Below are 23,796 nucleotides of genomic sequence, written 5' to 3' on the forward strand. Positions count from 1 at the left end.
TAGGCACTTCTGAGTGGCTACATGCATTATTTTTTAATCCTACTAACACTCATATGAGATTGATATTATTTTTGCGCTTTTACAAAAGGAAACTGAGGCTTTGAGTGATGAGGGTTAGATAATTTGCTCAGTGTTACTTAGCTGTTAAGTGATCTCAAAGCCAGTCAGATTCAAATACAGGCTGTTTGATTTCTTTGTATACATTTTAAGTTTATGTTTTCATTATCTCTGCCTTAAAACTCTCCATGTTTCCTGCCACCTTGCTGATGGCATTTTAGCTTGATGTGTGATTACTTGAACTTCCATTAAGAGGCCAATTTATTTAAATGACTGTCATTTGGAGACAGTATAATTTGTAATTAGGCTTTTTGAAACCTCCTTTCTCCTTTGACAAGAATTTTTGTTATTTTTAAATTACAAAAGTAGTACCTGTCTTATAATATCAAGTTATGTAGCATCCCATGCCTGTATGCCCAGTCCAGAGATAATGTTAACAGTTTAGTATGATTCCATAACCTCTTCATGTTTACACAAATATATATATATACCTGTACATAAACAGATAGGACTTTACCTCTATTTAAATTTTTACAAAAATGGGACCATATCATATAGTTGCTTTCTTTAACAGTATATCATGGACATCTTACAGGCTAATTCATGTGACTCAAACTCATTCTTCTAATAGTTGCATAATATTTTGTAATATGAACCTAACATTGCAAAGTCAGCCATTTTCTGTTTGATAAGGCATTCAGTTTGCTTCTATTTTTTTTTTTGTCCATACAAATAATTCTTTAATAGCCATCCTTGAACAATTGTGTTTTCATGTTTTTATGTCTCTAAAATTCCTAAAAGTGGGGTTGATGGATCAAATAGTAAATATATCTTTTGTTTTACTAAATGGTGCCATATTATATGACAAAATGTCACAGTATTCGTATGCAAATAGCAGTGTAAGAGAATGTCCTTTCCTCGCATTCTCAGCTGCATGAGAGGTTAACAGTATATGCAATTTTTGACAGTTTGGCAGGTAGAAGGTGATATTTCATTTCCCTGAGTACTTACAAGCTTGAAAATATTATGTATTTATCTGTCCTTTTTACCCCCTTTTTTGAATTGCCTGTTCTTAGCCTTCATTTGATTTTTCTTTTGGGTTTTCTATCTCTTATCAGTTTGTAAAAGAACATATACCTATTTTGCACGTCTTCTCTTATTTTCTTATTATTTGACTATTTTTAAGGTTTTTGCCACTGTTTTCACTTCATGCAGAATGGCAGATATTAAATAATCAGATTACTGAAATTATACTTTACCATCTTAATATGTCCATTCAACTGCTCTTGCCATGAATTCTTGCACCATGTATTGTAATGTAGAGGAATGAGGACAAAAATGCATATATTTGTATATGAGGCCAGATAAATTATAAAAACATACTAATACATATAATAGAATGTGAGGTAGAATAATTGCAAAATATGGATGCCTTTTAAAATCTTAAACCCACTTTAGAAAGTAGTATTAAAACTCACTGCTATTTTCAGTGCTTTTGCTTTCTTGTTAAAGTAAAAAATGTTTCATTGTGTTTATCAAGTCATATTATTAAATTTAGTAAGTTTGTTATTTTATCCACCTCTCCCTTTATTTCCTTCACAATGTAATTTTCCAACATAATAAAATTTCCAAATGTACAGATAAGTTTAAACAATTGTACAGTAAACATTCATATGCCTACCATCTAGATTCTCCAGTTAACATTTTACTCTATTTACTCTGTCATATATCTATCCCTCTTTTAATCCATGAACTCTTCTTATTTTTTGACACATTTCAGAGTAAGCTGCAGATATAAAATATGCCTCCTGAACACTTCAGAGTGAACATCATTAATTAGAGTTCAATAGTTGTTCAGGATGCTTTCCTATTTTTGAGGTAAAGTTATATTCAATGAAATGAACAACTTAAGTGTACCATCCATGTTGACTGATACATAAATCTGTGTAACCTAAATATCTCATTATGTAGAATATCACTCTTATTGCAGAAAGGTGCTTCATGGTCCTTCCTAGTCAATCCCCACCCCCATTCCAAAAGTTGTTTTTTTCCATACATTAATTATGCCTATTCTAGACCTTCAAGTACATTATGTACTCTTGTACATAATCTATATTTTTGAGTTTCACCCATAATGTTGCATCTATCAGTGGTATGTTCCTTTTAAATAGTTAGTAGTATGGTATGAGGTAGACATTTTTAAAAATATGTATTTCCAGTTATTGTAGCACCTTTGTTTCCATCCTTAAGATGGATTTAGTGCCTTTGTCAAAAATCAAATGCAGATGTGTGGATTTATTTCTGGGTTTTCCTAATAAAGGTGTGAAGTAAGCATTTTGTTTTCCCTTTGGAAAAGGAGTTCTGCTTTTCCAAGACTTTTGCTTTTCCTTTGGATTATTTTACAGCTTTATCAAAAATCAAATGATGATGTAAATGTGGGTTTATTTCTAGATTTCTGTTTAATTCTGTTGCTATTAGTCACTTTTCCTGCCAGTACTACATTGTCTTCATTACTATAACTTTATAGTAAATCTTGAAGTTGTGCAGTAGAAGTCCTCCAATTTTTTTTTTCAAGATTATATTCTATATTCCGGATTCTTTGCATTTCCACTTAAGTGATGGAATCTCATCTCTTTCCACAATAAAGCCTCTGCAATTTTAATTAGGATTATATTGACTCCACAAATCAATTTGGGGAGAATTGGTGTCATAACGATATTGAGCTTTCTAATCCATGACGTGATATATTTCACTGTTTATTTAGATTTTCCTCAGTTTCTCAACAATGTTTTCAATGCCACATTGAATTTTTAATGGATTTTAAAACTGCGTAATTCTTTTTTCCCTCTCCTTCCTATAGGCTCTGGATCAGTATCACTGTATGAGGTGGAAAGATGTCAACAACTGTCAGCTACAAGTAAGACAATGTCTTGTTTTTGGAATATGAGCATAGTAGTGGATGTAATACAGTCCTTAAACTTACCAACTAATTTATTCCTATCTAATATTGAAAGCAGGTATCCATGAAGACAAAAATATCCATATTTATCTTATATTTATTTACCTCATCCTAACTGGCATAATGTGGAACCCAGAAAGATATATGCTTTTACATTGAATATATATTTTAAGTCATGTATTTTTATGGTCTTTGAACATATCCTATTATTTAATAGTGCAATAAGGCTTATTTTTAGTCTGAGAATGTAAAATATTATGTAAGACATTAATTTTAATCAGGTCACAATATGCATTTAGCAGTGTACATAAAGGAGCTTCTTACAGTATGCCCAAAACTTTAATTTTACCAATGATAGTAAATCTGTCAGATGCCCTCATTATATTTCTTCAGCTAAAATTAAAAAATTAAGAAAAAATAATTTTAAGCACAAGTATGCTAAATTAAGCTCTGTAATATGCTATTATAAAAATACAAGTTTCTCATTGGAGAAAGAACATGTAACTGGAATGGGGGAACGCTAGAATAAAGAATATTATATTGGAATGGGAAATATGTAGTCATGGTTTTATTGATAGATACAAACATAGATATAGATGTGTGTGTATGTAATGTGTCACTCACATACATATTCATACATACTGTATGAACAGGTATATGTGTTTAAGTATGAGTATGAACATGTGTGCATGGACACCCTAGCTCTGTCAGTTAGAGCGCATGGAAACAGTGACACCCAGTAGCAACGAGCACTCCTAGTGCACAGATCTTGGCTTATAATATTCCCTCTTAAAAGGATTCAGGGCTGATTGGAGAAATAGCAGATTCCAGGATTGGGGCAGGAGAATTACAAGATGAGTCTGGAACATCTTATGCCAGAAAGAGGTTCTCAATTAATGATGGAGCATGTCAAATCTGATACAGTTTAAACATCAAATAAAAAATAGTAGTGTTAGAATAGAACTGATTAAATAAAGTAGGAATCCATGTGGATAGTAAATAAAGAACAAAACAAATAAATGATGTTGAATGGAAAGCTCTTAAAAATGAGTGCAACCAATAAATGTAAAAGGAATGATGAAATTAGGAAAAAATCACTATTTTGCAACCATGATAGTAATGATTGATTTAGTTGTGAATCATTAGTGGATCCTAAATATCCTAAAGGTTTAGTGAACATTAGGATATTTATATTTTCCTGAGTACTTTCTTACCAATTATAAAGGGGAAAGTAGTAAGTCTGTAGTGGATAAACCTGCTATACCTTCATCTGAGCAGTTAGCATCCCCAGGAATGAAAACAGATATCTTATGTCTCTTGATGTGATGCACTGAGAAGGCCACAATATCACCTATATAGTAGTATTTCTGCCCCAATGCATCATCTGTATCTGGTTATGAGAAAAAACAGACACAGCCAAATAAATGGCCTCTAGTCCTTAAACACATCAAAATGTCATGAAAGACAAAAGCTGCGGAACCATTCTACATTAAAGGAGTCCAAGATAAAGGAAAAATCAATGCATGTTCAAGATTGGATTCTGAACCTGAAAATAAAATTCTGAATAAGAACATTATAGGCACAGTTGGAAAAATATGAATAGTATCTGTTGATTCAATGATGATATTACATCATTAAGTGTTCCGATGTTGAAAATTGCACTGTAATATGTCAATGAAATTTCTTGTTCTTGTGAAGTGCACACCAAAGTATTTAGGGATAAAGGGACATAATGTCCACAAAGTATTATCTAATGATTCGGGGGTATATATATATGGATAGAGGAAGATAAAGACAAAGGGAGATGATAAATGTGGCAAAATGTTAACAAAGTTGACAATTAATACAACTTGATTAGATTTTTTTGGTATATATTTGGTTCAGGGGGATTCATATCATGAATATACTTACTATACTTATTGTAGATTATTAACTTAATGTAAAAATTCTTTATAGTACTTACAGATCATCAGTATTTGGAGAAAACTCCACTATGTGCTATTTTGAAACAAAAAGCTCCCCAACAATATCGCATCCGAGCAAAACTGAGGTCATATAAGCCAAGAAGACTCTTTCAGTCCGTTAAACTTCATTGTCCTAAGTGTCATTCACTGTAAGTATTTTCCATAGTATAACAGAAGTTTTCAGTTCATACTTGTGTATATATGTTTCCATATCTATCAGGTTAAGTCCTAGCAATGAGTAAATTGTGATTTTATGTATTGTATTTTGAAAGAATGGTAACATTTTTAAGAGAAAATTCTAAATTCTTAGAAAGTAAATCCTTTGATATTTTGTAGTAATAATACAAGTGTGTGGCATTTTCAGATCTGAAATTCAATTTAGTAGCTCTGATAAATGCAAACAAATAATAAACTATGAAAATATTTGGGAAGACTTTCTCGTTTGTCACAAAAAAAGTCTTAAAAATATAGCCATTAATATTTAAAATTCTTAAATAGAAAAGACTTCTGGTTGGTTGAAATTTCTTATTAAGTGATACAGAAAGTTCTGTCACAAATATTTCTGTCACACTTAATGACTATAATATAGTAAATATAATTTAAATTTTTGTTAGTAATTGAGAATTTCTCAGTGCCTCAAAGTTTTTATTTATATATAAATATAAATTTGTAAGACATGAGAATAAATATGCAATTAGTTCATGACATATTCGGAAATTATTTTTAATCCCTCTTTTTCATGCAGTTTGTCTTCTTTCTAAATACAGTGTGCAAATATGTGTACATTTTCATATTTGTGTGTATATATTCTTTGCTTCTGTGTACACTAATACATATATTTTCCCCTCCAAAATCTAAGTATAATAATACTATTTGTAGAAATTTTTGATCAAGTCTCTCTAAAAAAAGGAGACCATCTTCTTCCCATTTGAGCTTGAAATGGTAGTTGGAATTAAAATACAAATACAGACTTTAGATAATTGCTGAAGTATTATTAATTTGTAGTTTGCAAAATCTGTAAAATCATAACTTTGCCAAATGAAATTACCCTCTATAGCTATTTTATAAACAAGTAAGAAAATCATCTCAGAAAGGTTAAGAAGTTTGGTTGGTAGCAAAATAGGACAAGGACATAAACCTTTTGATTCCAGATCATGCCATTTCTGTTGTATCATATTTTACCATATGACTTTTTAAAATTATTATTCTAGATTAAAAGAAATTGGAATATTGGTTTGTAAAGTAGGTGCCCTAGGAAAGTTATACCACTTGTGTGGTAAGTGTTTATTTAACTGGAATGAAGATGGGGCAGCTGCATGTTTTTCTTCCCCTGAAAGGTTAGCATACCTTATAGAGGAGAAAAGACTGGTGCTAGAAATAATTATAGATAACCCTGGTATCCCAGAACCAGGCAAGGCAATTGCTAGTGGTTAATGTAATTATGATACAGATCTATTTAGCCTGGAAATATCAAGTATCTTTCTATTGAATGAAAGTCATTTAATCTGCAAAGTGAATTATTTCCATAATTTAAAATAAGTGGCTGGCTCATCAGCACATAAACAGATGTTTTTAAATTGGATAATTTGTTAAATTTGAATTTCCAAGCTTACACCAATTGTTTTCTGTTATTTCATTGTCAATTTTAGGCAAGAAGTTACACATGGATAATTTGTTAAATTTGAATTTCCAAGCTTATACCAATTGTTCTGTGTTATTTCATTGTCGATTTTAGGCAAGAAGTTCCACATGAGGGTGATTTGGATATAATTTTACAAGAGGGTGCAACTAAAACCCCAGATGCCAAACTACAAAATACATTACTATATGATTCAAAAATGTGGACGACTAAAGACCAAGGAGAACGAAAAATAGCTATTCATTTTGTGAAAAATAATGGCATTCTCCCACTTTCAAATGACTGTCTAATTTTGATAGAAGGTAAGAAATGTAAGTTACTGTTTATAAGAATACAGCTTTTCCTTATGTCTTTCTCTCATGAGTTATTGTTAAGTATATTTCAGGGGCAAACCTAGGCCATATAAAGTCAAAGTACTTTTAATTTAAATTTCATAAAATGGAATGTATTATATGTACAACTAGATTGAAATACCATATACATATACACATGACATTTTGAAATTATATATTAAAGTCAGATGTTTGCATTTGTCCATCTTGTAGGATTCCTGCATATAGTCTTTATCAGATCCAAGCTAATTGTGAAGCAGAGTAATAAGCAAGAGGCCACTTGTTATGTATAGTTACTGTTCTCTTGGCCTCTGGATGTCACTATTGTTTCATAAAAATAGAATAGAAGTCATCTATTCATAACTAATCAAGGAAGAGACCCTTGAAACAAGATGACGTGTTTCAAAGGAATGAAACTTTGAGACATACTAATTTTTGCATTTTTTTCTGCTTTTGTCTCAGTTTTATCTAATATTTATTTAATATATATACCACATAATTTTCCCATGCATGCCAGATTTAAAGTTTCATTATTTTCCTTGAAACTTTTCTTCCTTAGTACCATTACATAATAAAAGGAAAGCATAATCTGACATTTGCTTTAGAAAAATCCTTAGTTTCATTTGATCAGTGAACTGATCTTTATTGCAATGGATTATAATTTTATTACTGACACTTTTTATTTATAAAAGTAATATGTAATCATTTTATAAAATGTATATATATATACATATATATGAGTATGCATGTATATAAACATTGGTATCACTTTTATGAACATCTTTTGTTTAATACATTATAGAATACCAAAAACTATTTTAATTAGTTTCTATGTATTAATTCATTTAATCATCACAACAGTCCTATGCAGTGTGTTCTAATTATAAGCTATTTTTTATACCTCGAGAAAACTGAACCACAAAAAGTTAAGTGTCTTTCCCAGTATGGATAGTAAGTAGTGAAAATCAATTCTTTCCTGTTTTTTGACATAGTAACTGTGATGAACTTTATCTCCTCCCTGTATGAAGTATAATGATGGGGGCTTAAGGAGTATAGTAAATGTTACCCAATTACTTCCTAGTTTAGTTATCCTTGTGTGCATATGCTTTAGCAGCAGACTAGATCATCTGTTTCCCTACCCTCTTCATCATATACTAACACTTTAATAAACTTTGCTATTTTGATGAATGAAATGTGGTCTTATTCCACTAGCAGTATTTTAAATCTGTACCAGGACATAAATATAAAAACAAAAACAGAAACATGCATGCAGAAAAATGGAGTCAGACTGTTTATATGCCCTAAAAATAAAATAAAGCTGTGGTCCTATCAGATTCTGTAAGAACTGTCTCTGTAAGGCCAACCAAGAGGATGTAAGGTATACCTTAGGTTTCTCCTGTGTTAAACTACCTCCCGCAGAATTCTGTGCTGAAGCCAAGTTGGCCTTGTGGGTCCAAAGGTAAGATGAATAAAAAAGTCCCCTTAGTTCCCAATCCTATCTTTAATTACCAGTCGTCCCACAAACTTTCAGTCTCCTCTCTTACCATTTCTCAACCCCTGTCCATATTGAACTGGTGGCAGTTCATAAGCCCAGTATATTTCTCTGTGCCTCTGCCATTCCATTGCAATTTTCCTTAGAATTTCTGCTGTAGTACATCTTCAGAAGTAAATTCATAATCCACTTTATTCAGCAATTCATATGAAATACTTAATGAGCACCTACATATAACAGGCACTTTTCTGATTCACCAGGCATATTTGAGTGGTTCTTAGTGCATACTGTATGAACTTCCAATGAAGCACTTTTTTTCTTGTATTAGATTTGTGTTATATCTGTGTTAATAGATATCTTTCCTTCTTGGAATGTAAGCTCCTTATGGACAGGATAGATCTTTATTTTAATCTATGTATCTTCAGCATCTGCAGTAGTATACCTGGCACGTAACAGATTCTCAGTGAATATTTACTGAATAAGTAAGTATATTCAAAGTAATAACACTTTACCATACAGAGCTTTTAATGCAAATGAAATGAAAGTCTATGTGAAAGCACTTTGAAACTTAAAAGGGTTTCATTAAAATGCAAGCCATTTTTATTTTATTCTATTTCTGAGTACTATAACCTTAACCATAGGCTGGGATCTAACTGAAGTATGACATGGCAGAACTGATTTCCAGGTATCATGGAGTTGTGGAAAGAGGGATGGGAGTTAGGCAAGTTAAAACACCACGAAGCTTGTTATTGTTACCAAGATTTATCCAGTGTTCCTGAATAAACATTCCTTGGATTTTTGCAAGCCTTTGGCTAATTAATAGAGTCTTAAAAAAGTTGATTTGACAGTTTTTGCCAAAGGTCTTTTTGCTGTTACACAGAAGTGGTTTTCCTTACTATATACTATGTTGAAAGTACATCCCTTATGATAGACTTTTAGCATTAAAAATTTTACACAAATTTTAAGAAATGCACAGAAGTATTTTTAGAAATCATATTTTCTTTCCCTGGAGAGAAATAATTCTGAAAAAAACACCAGGAAAGGTACCAGTAGGTTTGAGTTATCATAGATAATGCTGCTAGTAAAGGTACACCATTGGGCATACCATTTCTGCTCAGCCAACACACTGGTTTTAATGCCTCCTTACATAGAAATAGGGCAAGTATAATCATATTCCCAGGAAAAATGAACAAACACTATGCATAAATTCATACTCCATGAACAGTTTGCATCCATATTTAAATTTAATGTTGACCTGAAAGTTTAAAGATTTATTTCAAAGTCAAGAGTAAATTTGTCTAGCAAATTTAATAATGAGACTCCTGTTGTACTTTGGTGTCAGTTTTATTCTCTTGATTATTTGAACCAAAGTGTTCCTGGTATAAAAAGCAATTTGTATAAATTTAAGAATTTGGCTAAAATTTCACAAGCCTTATATTTTTCTCAGCTCTCAGTATTTTTGTGCAGTGGTTACTTTAATCAATGTGTAGGATCCTAACTTTACAAATTATTATTTTTAATAATGAATGTATAAATATGTCAAGCATCTTAATTCTTGACATCTTAATTCTGGCTTTCCTTGTCTTTTTGTATCAATCCCTTTAGCATTTTACTCTACCTCATGTGTTATTTAATAGGTACTCCATTTTGCCTACATTATAGTCATGCTACTTAAAAGGGTTTCTTTATTCTCTTTCAATAGGAGGTACAGTTGATGAAATCTACAAGCTCTCAAGCAAATTTCATAGTGTAATTCCTGTGAAATCTGGCCACGAAGACCTGGAACTCGTCAACCTTTCAGCACCATTTCTTATACAGGGAAAAATCCATCACTATGGGTAAGTTTTCAATTCTGGGACTATTTGGAATTAAAAACTTTAAGAGTAATATTTGTTTTTACTATTTTACCCATTAGTTTCTATATATTCATGGATACGTATTGAATGATGATTTATGTGTACTCAGTTTTTCTGGTATGTATTTTGTGATTTGATAGCACTGATAGTACCTACAGTGTGCCAGATGTAAGGCTGCTATGTAGGCTAATAACTCATTTGTTTTCTTCAACAAAGTTTTCAGTACTGTTTAGAAAAAGGTTCAGAGCTGCATCCTGGTAAAAATTAAGTGATTGAATTCTACAATTTTTATGCTACAAAGTTACAAATTAGTTGCCACACAGAAATTGGAAGATATCAGGATAAATTCAGAGCTAGAAGAAACAGATATGAATTTCAAGAAACTTCTAGTTTCTCTTGTACTTTTTAAACTCCAGTTTCTTTTATCCTACAGATTTTAAAAATATTAACATAATCATGTTTACCAAAATGTTTGTCAAAACTTTAAAGGTTTTAGTTGCTTTAGTTAGATTTCTGGACCTGATACTTTTTAAATAGAGTCTAAACTAATGTTTCAGTATGTTTACCAGTTATACATCTTTTAAAGATTTTCTGTTTGATCTTAAATCTATCTTATTAATGACATTTTTCAAGAAAAGTATTTATTTAATTTGTTTTTTAAATTTAAAATTGACATATAGTTGTTCATGGTACTTTCTGATGATTTTTAAATCTCTGCTTTGTTCCTGAATCCACTTAATATTATTTGCACCTTTTTTTCTTGATCATTTTTCGCCAAGGCAGCTACCTTTTGTGTTTGTTGATGCCGTCTATTGTTTTATTATTATTATTTTTATTTTTCTTCCTTTACTTTCTTTAGGTTTCTTTGGTTTTTCTTTTTCAAATAACTGAATGCTTACCTCACTTAATTCATTAATTTTTAATATTTAAAGTTAAGCCTATTATTTTCCCCTTGAGAAAATAGCACACCTTTAACACGAAGTTTGATATGTAGTGTTTTTCTCGTCACTTCTAAGTATTTCATAATTCCCATTATGACTTCTTTTTTGGCCCATGAATTATTTAGCTGTGTTTTTTAAAATTTTCCCACATGCATTTTAGGTGTTATGTTTTTGTTTATTATTAGATTACTTTTTAACCAAATAGTGTGATGCATTTCACAATGAATCTTTGAGTTGTTTAGATTTGCTTTATCCTAGAATATGTTCATTCAGACTTTGTAAAGCCCAGATTTTAAAAAGAATGTGTATTCTATAATTGTTTTTCTTTATTCTATAAAGATTCATTGTTTAGTGTTTAATGATGCTTACTTATGTCTGTGAGACAAGCTTGTTAACCATATTCAAAACTTTTTTCCCTTTGTCTGTTTAATCACTACTTAGAGAGTATGCTTAATGTCCTCTGTGGCAGTGTATTTGTGACCTTCTCTTCTGTCAATGTTTACTTTATATATTTTGAGTCTCTTTTGCTGGTTCATTCAAATGGTTTAGTATTTCATCTTTCTGATGAAGTAATTAATTTTTTTTCTCATATTTTTATTATTGTATCAGTATTTTTTTGGTTGGTAATTGCTTGATATCTTATTCTCATTGTCTTGCCCTTGTGTCTTGTGATTATTTTAGTAAGTCTCACAAATAAATAGATGAGTGTTTTAAAAGATGAGTTTAAAATATGTTAATTACTAACATTTTAGATTTTATTTCTAAATTTTATATTGTTTCCCACAACTATTACTGTTTCTCTCTCCCCCATTTTTTTTTTATTATTTTGCTTATTTTCTTCTCCAGTCTTCTATTTTATTGATTTGTAAAGATGTCCTTCCTCTTTTACTGCTTTGGAAGTAATGAATTTTCTATTTAATTTTTACTTATTACTCTTGATTTTTAATTTATATACTTGGCTTTGTCAGTGTTTAAAGTTAGTATCACAGCTCTTTTTTTAGGCAATAATATTTATTCATTCAATTACCTTTTTCTATTATAGAGGAAATTTATATGTATTTGAAGGGAGGAGGAGGAGGATACTACTTAGTATAGTTTCCCTTTATTTTTCCCCAGTCTGCATGAACCTTTTGAATGTTGATTTTTTATGTTTTTTTCAAGTATATTTTCTTTCAACATCTTTCAACATCTAAAATTTAGGATAATCTAGTAAAAAAATAAACTCCTTGTATTTAAAATATGTTTGTATGTAAGTAAAGCAAAATACCTGTACTAAATAATGTGCAATTTTATTTTACTGTATAGTTTTAGGTTGATTTATATTACAAAGAATAACTATAGTATTAGGCGTCATAAACTATGAACCTCTAAAATTGTGCTTAGCGAATATATTACACAAAATCTTGCTTGTATCTACTTTAGTGAGAAGAATTTTCACTTAATAGCTATATTTAATTAAGACCTTGGCTATTATATATTGCTTATAGAGCCATAAAATGAAAGAGTCCTTAGAGACTATCTCTTAAAGTTTTTAATTTTATTGAATAAGGAAATTAGCCAAATTAATTAACAACGTGGACCTGGAACCTGTCTTACCTCAATTTAATGTTGTTTATTCTGAACCATACTATCTGATTGCTTCTATTGTCAAAAGTTTTTTTTTAATTCTATTTGAAATATAGACATTACAACATAGGAGGTGCAATACTCTTTTGTTTAATAATTTACTTCTTAAAATGCATGATTGTACAGCAAAAATAAGTTATAATTAAATGTTACAATGAATTTTTTTTTATTATTTTAAATTTTTTCTTTATTAATTTCAGATGTAAACAGTGTTCTAACTTGAGACCAATACAAAGTCTAAATTCCCTGGTTGATAAAACACAATGGATTCCTTCTTCTGTGGCAGAAGGTTAGCTAAATTTCTGAGTCCCGCAATTTTAACTGTTTTTATATAAGGTGACCTAACTTATTAAATTCCAATATTTATGAATATAGTAAAACAAGAGAAAAAAGGCTGAGCTAAAGTTTAGCTTTGCTTAAACAAAATCATTCACAATGATTATAATAAAAGTATAAAGTAAATGTTTAAAATACTTTAAAACTTAAAAATAATATCTGCCAGTATCTTTTAATCATTAGTGCAGTAATTTGTTTTAGTGTTAATTATTAATCATAAATACAGATTCTGAAAAATCTTTCTGGTTGGCAGTATCTTGGGATTGCAAATGACTTTAGAGATAAATATTACAACTTTTTGCCAAATGCAAATCTTTAGTTGAAACAATCTTTTTATATCACATTCTTAACTGTGGTCATCCATCCTTAGCTTAAAACTTTTTCAGTGGCAGGGGACTCATTACATTGTAAAGGAACATATCCTCTTAATTTTTAGGTAGATTTTAATAATGAAGCAAAATCTGCCCACCTAAAATTTTGTCATGGGCCATGTTTTATCTGCTAGAATTAGAGTACAACTGTTTCTTCTTCTGCAAGATCAACAGACGTTGTACATTTAAAGATATCTATCAAGCCTTCATTGAGTCTTTCTTTCTCCAAGCAGGCACCCTCACTTCTTGTGATATTTCCTACATTTCTTACTGGTTTTTTTTCTCCTTCTCAATAAACATTCTGCTTTACCAGTGCTCTTCTCAAAGTTTGACATTTAAAGCTGGAAACAGGACTGCAGGTGTTGGTCAATTCAGAATATAAAGAAAACTTTTATTTCTCTAAAATTGGACACTTGGCTTACACTAGCCTGAAAATTTCATCACATAGATATTTATTTGTATGTGTGTTTTCTTTCTTTTTTAATCTACCTGTATGAAACTGCTACCTCATATTTTGTTTGTGGTCCCATGAATTCCAGATTGCTTTCATATGAACTTCTTGCTGTCAAGATAGCTTGGTCTCCCTATCCTTTTCTTAACACATTGGTTTGGTTTGTGTGGACCCTCAGAGTAACTTTTATGTTCAAAAGCTTTTTATGTAGCTTCTTGGTTTCAGCTCACTGTTTTAACCTATTGAGACCTTTCGAATCCTAAAAATCAATTCCTCTGTATTAATAATTTCTGTCATGTGTCTATGCCCTAATTTGTTTCTGTATGCCCTAATTTATTCTTATAACTTGCCCCCTTAGTTTGTCCTATTTAAGTATGGTTTGCACAATAGAAGGCAGTCTTCCATTCTGTAAACATCTTGTCTTCCATATCTGAACACGAAGTTAGGTGTTCATTTTAACCTATAAGTTTTCATCTGATTTAGTATCTTTATTTTCTTCCATTTTCCTCATCATACCAAATTATGAAATCCCTGATTCTGACATTTTGTCCATTCAACCAGGTGATAGCTCTTAAAAAATAAGTGATCCCTACATTTGTAATATAAAGGGGAGAGACATGTTACAAAGTCATAAATATTGAACTGCACGCTATTTTTAGAACATTTGATATTTTAATTTTGTCTTTCATAGGCTAAATTGCAATTAATTGCATTTCATGAATCAGTTTTTATGTTTTCTATTAAGTTATCAAGGTCATTTTAAAGGCACATTATATTAATATTTAATCCAAAAGGGTACAATTGCTCATGAGTCATTGGTCATATAAAAATAGAGTGTAATGTTCCAAAGTAAATCTGCTGAATGAACTTAATATTTTGGTATTGGAAAACAAAAGGCATATGTATAAGTTTTTCTTTATCTTAGTAAACAAAATTAACAGATACAGATGATCATAAAGCAGTTTTTACTTTACTTTGATGATAAGGAATAGAAGATTCATATGGATTGATCTTTTTTCCTTCACTAGTACTAGGTATTATGCCCCTTCAACATGTGTTTGTGATGACATTTACTCTGGATGATGGAACAGGGGTATTGGAAGCTTACCTCATGGATTCTGTAAGTAACAGAAGTAGTGAAGATATTTCTAAGAATTAATACACTCTTGGATTTTAATATATTTATTTATTCCTACTTTGTTACTGAGAAGATTTAAGGCAACTTAGACAAATTAACAAAATATGATACATATATCTTAAATTATCCATGTGTTTACCTCTCTTGATTTTACATGGTAAATCTTCATATCCAGATAACAAAAAATTAAAGAAGAGGAATTTGAGGAGAGAGTCATTCTCCCTACCATGCAGAAATTCTACTCCAGAAGCCAAAAGCTAAAGTATGCCCTCATCCTCTGTATATTATCTTAGCATTTCACCAAGCTTTTTATGCCTCCACATTTCATATTAGAGAGAATGAAATTACTTTGATAGGGAAATGGTTATATTGTATAAAGCAAGGGAGCTTTCCACAAGAGTGCCCTCATTTCTGACAACAGTTCCAAGTTTGGGAGTTCCCAAGACTACCCCTCACTTCTTGACACCAGGTGCAAGTTCAGAGATTCCCAAGACCATCTGTCATTTTGATAATCCACTAGAAAGACTCACAGAATTTACTGAAAGCTGTTACACTCACTGTTATGGTTTATTATGGCAAACTTTACAGATTAAAATCATCCAAGTGAAGAAGTACATTGGGCAGAGTCCAGAAAACTTCCAAATGTGGAGATTCTAGATGTCCTCTTCTTGTGGTGTTACTCTCCCTGCAATGATGTGTAACAGTACACGTGGAATATCGCCACCTAGGGATGCTTATAGCTGAGCCTTAGTGTCCAGAGTTTTTACTGGGGCTCTATCATATAGGCATGGTTGACTGTCCTTGCGCTTCATCTCAGTCATCAGCCCCTCTGAAGGACACATATAATACCACATGCCCCAAAGTCCCTGCCCTAAATCACATTTCAGACTACATATAGTATAACAAACAAGGATACTTCCATCAGTCATGACATTCTAAGGGCTTAGAGATTACCTCCAGAAACCAAGGACAAAGACCTGACTACTCTTAGGTTAAGGTTAAATTTGTTACTACACATATTAGGAAAGAATCTGGGATAAGGTTGAGAGAATTTTTCTCCTTTCAAAACAATTCATTTATTAAATAAACATTTTATGAGCATCTGCTATGTGCCAGGTACTATTGTATGTAATGGGCATAATACATGTATAGCAGTGAACAAAGCAAACAAAAATTCTTCCCTTCTCTTAAGAAGGTACAATCCTATAATCTAGTAGAGGAAAAAAACTTAAATAAATGTATATCGTATGTTATACTCTTTCAAACTTAACACTAGGTTTTTTCCTGTACACAAAGAGAATAGTAAGCCTCACTGTTTTCTAGTCATCATTATTCTTATTATCATTATTAAATCAAAGCAATTTATCTTGATTTTATATATATTAAACTATGTGCATCTCAGTACTGTTTTTAGATTAAAGTAGTAAATGAGAGTTTGAAATTCAAACTAGTGCTCTAGTTCATGAATTCTCTAATCTTGATAAAGTGACACAGTCTAGATTATTTTACTTAGGTAAGATTGAAATACTTTTGTGTTAATTATGACTTTAATAGAAGATTAATATAATTTCCTTTTCTCTTCTATATATTTTTTAAAAGGAAAAATTCTTCCAGATTCCAGCATCAGAAATACTAAGAAATGATGACCTTCAGCAAAATATGGATATGATAATGGATATGTTTTGCCCTCTAGGATTAAAAATTGGTAGGCAATAGTACTTTAGCAATCCTATTCATTCTTTTTTTTTGGAATGATACCTAGTATATATCTAATCTGTGGACTTCATGAGGTATGAAAAGTGTGAAATCTGAATCCTAATAAATTACTACGTAGTGCATGATTACTGTGTGATAGGCCTTTTGATAGAGACAGTGGCACAGATAAAATAGGTTTGAATATAATTCATGAACTGAAAAACTTTTTAAAATAATCTTAAAATATGATAAAGGGGAATCAGATTTGATTCCTGCCCAGGTCTTCAGGGCAAATTGTATTGGTTGCACCTACACTGAGTTTTCCTTTTGTGGCCATTGTTTCTGTTAATATTGAAACTTGTGAATCTAAATCATGTTAAGATAATTTTCCAAAAATTTTTCATCAGTAATAGATTTTTCCAGCTGCAGATTTAGCTCTTGTCAGTTTAACTTTTATTATAACTTTTATAGGGTATTTTTAATCAGGTTTTTGTTTACCCCTGGTCAATCTTTACATTTTACAACAATTCCAGAAAAATGTTTTTTTTTTTTCTTAAACATCTGTAACAATGTTTAACTTACATACTTTTATTGGATGTCAGTTTTAACTTTTGTTAGCTGTTTGGATTCTTTTGGATAGATTTTGGGAAGTAAAACTGCCATATCAAAAAGCACTGGCTTGGTAGGCTTATGATACATACTTCCGATTGCTTTCCATGAATATTTTATCTCTTTATAGTTCTACCAGCCATGTAGGACAGTGCCTATATTGCTTGATCCTTGACAATATTGAGGACTATATTAAAGGTCTTCCAAAATTGAACTTGAAGAAACATTAAGAAACTTTCCTAGATGTTATTAAATAAGTTTGTTGTAATCATGACCAGTTTGGAAATCCCGTTCATGGCGGCTGACAGTGCCAGGACGCCACATCTGGAACCTGGTAGGAGTTTCGGCTAGATGAGTGTAAGGGCCTGAACTAGTGTGAACTTCAGGCTTGGTTTCTTTGCATTCAACCAAGAAAAAAAAAAAGGGTCAGAAAGAAATCAGCAGGAAAAAGGGACAAAAATTGGGAATGAGGTGGCTTGCTGCATTTGCTGTCAAACATTTTGAAACCTCCCACACTTACTTTTTCCCTTTGTTGAGAAAAATTCAAACTAGTCAGGATTGCTGCAGTACAGTAATATAAATACAGTATGTATTTAGAAGAGCAGATAATCTTAAATTTGGTAAGTATGTTTACTTTTCAAGCTAAACTAAATGTGATGATTTTTCTAGCTAAACATTGTACTTACATACATATTTCAGAGTTACCTGTTTAAATGGACTTCTTTTTTTTTTTTTTTAAGATGCATATCCATGGTTGGAATGCTTCATCAGGTCATACAATGTCACAAGTGGAACGGAGCAGCAAATTTGCTATCAGATTTTTGACACCACAGTTGCAGAAGATCTTATCTAATACTACCATTCAACTTAGCATATGTAAAATATTATAATTTTAGAAAACATTACTATTTTCTCTGAGAGTACTACAAAACACATAAAATATTTAGTTCTGTGGTTTATTTTCAGTTTTAACCACTATTTAAACTTTTTTGACAAACAGACATTGTATTATCTTAATGCCTTCTTGTGAGTAAGTAAAAAATGTTCCTGTTGCTCAAAATATCCAGTATGATAGCCGGTAACTATAAAGGAAAAAGAGACATTGAATAAATAAGGACTCCATTTTCATTTACTCTTGAAGTCCTTGTAAAGAAACTATTTTGTTACCCTACACTCAAAACCACTTTCCCTATTCGCTTTTTCACATGTCGGCCACTGATTTTTATGCTGTGAACCATCCCTGGTTGAGCTGCTTTTTCTGCCCTGCTATTTATAGCAGCAGTATTGATCATTTTAGCATAGGTACAGGACTAGAAAACATCCTTACATTAAAGCTGTCAATTTTTGCCAAGTCCAGGGTATGCAAGGCTTGTGGTTTGATTCTGTTTTGTTTTGTACAAAGGCGTCTGCTTAAACCAGTACTCTGTAAAGAAGTGCTTTTCTGAGTGGGCTTTGGTGTATGTAAGAGTGATTTAGTTTAAGTATAGATGGCAGAATTGCTTTCTCTGAGTGCTGCTATTTTGGATAAATTTAGGATAAATCCATTTTTTAAGACTGCCTGTTTTGCTACGTGATATTAGAAGTTACTCCATTCCATCTCAACCTAATAAAGTGCTCAGATTTATAATGTTAGTGACCTACTTTGTATTATCCTTCTTATTTATAGTCTTCTGTATAAAATATACATGTATTTCAGGTTGAGCATTGAATGAGATGTTAATTCAGTGTAATCGTCTGCTTTTTACCTGAAAATGTTTGTCAAATTTAAATCATGAATATTCAGTTTTAGAAAAATCCTATATATTTGTATGTATATGTAGATTTATGTATGTTATTTGCTAAAGACTGAGAGATACTGATCTGCCTAGCTCAGTATTAATGAAGAATAAATAAATGCACACATTTCAACTCTTTCATTCATTTGCCCCATGATGAACTGAGGCATGATTTGAGGCAAAGCATCAGCAGGAATATCAGTATAGCAGAAATTTAGGGCTGTCTACACACCAGGAACTGTGCTAAGCACTTAACATGTGTTTTAGTTTCACAACATCCATCTTCCTGATAAGAAAACTGAGGCTTGATTGATAAGCTGACTTGACTGAGTTTACACAGTTATTAAGTGCTAGTCAGTGCTTGAATCCAGGTAGGCTCTGTCCAGAGACTGCACTGTTAAACACTCCAGAAATCTGAAGCAAAAGCCAGCATGGGGTCTTCTGCAAATGAGTCCTGCCTTAAATATCTGAGATAACGTTAGAATTAGATTATAGGAGGAGTCAGTGGTGTGTATCCTTACTATCAGAAAGCTTCTAACACATTATTGGCAAAAAGGATTGAATATCTGATTTCCTTTTCTCACAATAACTGAATTCTTCTAGTTCCTGAGTACATTAGCACATCTGCAGACCTAACTACCCCATCCACCAATCACCAAATTATCAGCTTGTTCCAGAAAGTGAGAGATGGATGCTGCTGATTGGGGGATATAAACTCTCAGTTCAGAACATTTTCAGGGAAAATTTTTTAAGAAACCTACCATTGAGCACATAGATTTCAGAATTGATAGTATATTAGGGATACAGAGGTGAGAGAGACATCCCTTCAGTAAGCACTCAGTCCACAAGGGTAGGGGTCAGAAGGTACAGCAGGCTCACAGTGTCACCCTGGGCCATCTCCAAGCTAATGAAGTAAAATTCTTCATATGAATCTTCATGACAGTGTCATTTTCTCTGTTCTTCTTATAAACCTCAACTTTGTCATCATTTGTTTTTTAACTTTTCAGTTTTGAATAAGAAGCATTCCGTGAACACCTAGTATTAATCCAGTGGTGACGTAATCATGAACCGAGTATTAGGTGAATTCCACTTCTGGAGAAATAATTAGAAGGTAGTTCAGTGTGCTCAGATTTGAGCCCTCTCCCCTTCGTTGTCCATGTGAAAACTGATAGAGTCTTCGTGTCATATTTTTAAATGATGTAAATTTAAGAAAGTCCTTTGTGTACAGCTTCTTCCTGTGTCTCCAGTCTCTGCAGCATCTGCTATGTTAGATACGCCTGCACTGTTGCCTGTAGCCCCTCACTGCATGAGAATGAGAAGGCATGTCAGAATACTGACTTCTCTGAGCCAAGTCAGTCATTCTTTAGGTAAGATAATGAAAAATGCGCTGCTTGCAGGCTTTTTCTGTGGCCACCTCAATTATACTGCTCTATTTGTGGGAACTATACATGCTGACACTCAATGCATCATTCCCCATCTCTTCTTACCCCTAGTCATGTTGCACATTGGAGTTGTTTCTAAATGAATACAGAAGGACTAGTGTTGATGGAATAGAAGGAGCAGAATATGTCTCTGTCAACCACTTCTATGCCAGAGGGACTGGCTGCCCAGTTTTTGAGTCACCATAAATCCTGGGCCATAGCTACTTGCAGGCCACAGGAATGGGCCAGCTTTTCCCTACCCTCTTCCGAGGTGACTGTGCCATTCTGTCTCCGAAGTCAAAGCGTAAGTTGTCATTACTTATGTCACTCAATCCAGCCAGTTCTCTTCTATACTTTCTGGAAGCTTTTCTTGATATCTGGGGAAAAGGCTAGGTTCTTCTGATTATTTTCAAGGTATTTTATCAAGTTGTGCTTTTATCCAGAAATATTTTTAGTAAAAGTAACATGTGCTGATAACAATTTGAAACAGTATAAAGAAGAAAAAGTTTAACTAATCCTGCTCTAACTAGTACCCCAGAGGAAACCACTTTTTTTTTAATATCATTAATGTACAATTATCTGAACAACATTATGGTTACTAGACTCCCCGTATTATCAAGTCCCCACCACATACCCCATTACAGTCACTGTCCATCAGCATAGTAAGATGCTATAGAATCATTACTTGTCTTCTGTGTGTATACTGCCTTTACCGTGTCTGCTCCCCGCTACATTATGTGTGCTAATTGTAATGCCCCATTTTCCCCCTTATCCCTCCCTTCCCACCCATCTTCCCCAGTCCCTTTCCCTTTGGTAACTGTTAGTCCATTCTTGGGTTCTGTGATTCTGCTGCTGTTTTGTTCCTTCAGTTTTTTCTTTGTTCTTATACTCCACAGGTGAGTGAAATCATTTGATACTTGTCTTTCTCCACCTGGCTTATTTCACTGAGCATAATACCCTCTAGCTCCATCCATGTTGTTACAAATGGTAGGGTTTGTTTTCTTCTTATGGCTGAATAATATTCCATTGTGTATATGTACCACCTCTTCTTTATCCATTCATCTACTGATGGACACTCAGGTTGCTTCCATTTTGTGGCTATTGTATACAGTGCTGCGATAAACTTAGGAGTGCATATGTCTTTTTCAAACTGGGCTCCTGCATTCTTAAGGTAAATTGCTAGAAGTGGAATTCCTGGGTCAAATGATATGTCTATTTTGAGCATTCTGAGGAACCTCCATACTGCTTTCCACAATGGTTGAACTAGTTTACATTCCCACCAGCAGTGTAGGAGGGTTCCCCTTTCTCCACAACCTCGCCAACATTTGTTGTTGTTTGTCTTTTCGATGATGATGATCCTTACTGGTGTGAGGTGATATCTCATTGTGGTTTTAATTTGCATTTCTCTGATGATTAGCGATGTGAAGCATCTTTTCATGTGCCTGTTGGCCATCTAGATTTCTTCTTTAGAGAACTGTCTATTCAGCTCCTCTGCCCATTTTTTAATTTGATTATTTGCTTTTTGTTTGTAGAGACATGTGAGCTCTTTATATATTTGGATATCAATCCTTTATCGGATCTGTCATTTATGAATATGTTCTCCCATACTGTAGGATACCTTTTTGTTTTACTGATGGTGTCCTTTGCTGTACAGAAGCTTTGTAGCTTGATATAGTCCCACTTGTTCATTTTTTCCTTTGTTTCCCTTGCCCAGGGAGATATGTTCATGAAGAAGTCACTCATGTTTATGTCCAAGAGATTTTTGCCTATGTTTTTTTCTAAGAGTTTTATATTTTCATGACTTACATTCAGGTCTTTGATCCATTTAGAGTTTACTTTTGTGTATTAGGTTAGACAGTGATCCAGTTTCATTCTCTTACATGTAGCTGTCCAGCACCATCTATTGAAGAGACTGTCATTTCCCCATTGTATGTCCATGGCTCCTTTATCATATATTAATTGGCCATATATGTTTGGGTTAATGTCTGGAGTCTCTATTCTGTTCCACTGGTCTGTGGCTCTGTTCTTGTGCCAGTACCAAATTATCTTGATTACTGTGGCTTTGTAGTAGAGCTTGAAGTTGGGGAGCGAGATCTCCCCCACTTTATTCTTCCTTCTCAGGATTGTGTTGGCTATTTGGGGTCTTTGACGGTTCCATATGAATTTTTGAACTAGTTGTTCCAGTTCATTAAAGAATGCTGTTGGTAATTTGATAGGGATTGCATTGAATCTGTATATTGCTTTGGGCAGGATGGCCATTTTGACGATATTAATTCTTCCTAGCCACGAGCATGGGATGAGTTTCCATTTGTTAGTGACCTCTTTAATTTCTCTTAAGACTGTCTTGTAGTTTTTAGGGTATAGGTCTTTCACTTCCTTGGTTAGGTTTATTCCTAGGTATTTTATTCTTTTTAACGCTATTGTGAATGGAATTGTTTTCCTGATTTCTCTTTCTATTAGTTCATTGTTAGTGTATAGGAAAGCTACAGATTTCTGTGTGTTAATTTTGTATCCTGCAACTTTGCTGAATTCCGATATTAGTTCTAGTAGTTTTGCAGTGGAGTCTTTAGGGTTTTTTATGTACAATATCATGTCATCTGCAAATAGTGACAGTTTGACTTCTTCTTTACCAATCTGGATTCCTTCTTTTCTTTGTTTTGTCTGATTGCCGTGGCTAGGACCTCCAGTACCATGTTGAATAACAGCGGGGAGAGTGGGCATCCCTGTCTTGTTCCCGATCTCAGAGGAGAAGCTTTCAGCCTCTTGCTGTTCAGTATGATGTTAGCTGCGGGTTTATCATGTATGGCCTTTATTATGTTGAGGTACTTGCCCTCTCTGCTCATTTTGTTGAGAGTTTTTATCATGAATGGATGTTGAATTTTGTCGAATGCTTTTTCAGCATCTATGGAGATGATCATGTAGTTTTTGTCCGTTTGTTCATGTGGTGGATGATGTTGATGGATTTTCGAATGTTGTACCATCCTTGTATCCCTGGGATGAATCCCACTTGGTCATGGTGTATGATCCTCTTGATGTATTTTTTAATTCAGTTTGCTAATATTTTGTTGAGTATCTTTGCATCTACGTTCATCAGGGATATTGGTCTGTAGTTTTCTTTTTTGCTGGAGTCTTTG

General features: G+C 32.7%; 1 protein-coding gene across 7 annotated transcripts in view; it reads left to right on the forward strand.

Annotated features, from left to right (window-relative positions):
* Nucleotides 1-23,796, forward strand: part of POT1 (protection of telomeres 1) — a 124,215-nt gene that overhangs the window by 59,003 nt on the left and 41,416 nt on the right. For 4 of the 7 annotated variants that reach the window (XM_037023491.2, XM_037023488.2, XM_037023490.2 and 1 more), the window contains 7 exons: nucleotides 2,918-2,974; nucleotides 4,973-5,129; nucleotides 6,716-6,921; nucleotides 10,146-10,281; nucleotides 13,067-13,155; nucleotides 15,053-15,144; nucleotides 16,762-16,867. In XM_037023491.2, coding sequence (XP_036879386.1) covers nucleotides 2,918-2,974; nucleotides 4,973-5,129; nucleotides 6,716-6,921; nucleotides 10,146-10,281; nucleotides 13,067-13,155; nucleotides 15,053-15,144; nucleotides 16,762-16,867 — 843 coding nt within the window. Of the gene's footprint in view, nucleotides 1-2,917; nucleotides 2,975-4,972; nucleotides 5,130-6,715; nucleotides 6,922-10,145; nucleotides 10,282-13,066; nucleotides 13,156-15,052; nucleotides 15,145-15,337; nucleotides 15,426-16,761; nucleotides 16,868-18,206; nucleotides 21,959-23,796 lie in introns of those variants that run through there. The other 3 variants (XR_012132153.1, XM_017644669.3, XM_073238494.1) reach the window with 3 other exon arrangements.

The sequence above is a fragment of the Manis javanica genome, chromosome 6, assembly GCF_040802235.1.
Source record: "Manis javanica isolate MJ-LG chromosome 6, MJ_LKY, whole genome shotgun sequence".
Classification (NCBI taxonomy): Eukaryota; Metazoa; Chordata; class Mammalia; order Pholidota; family Manidae; genus Manis; species Manis javanica.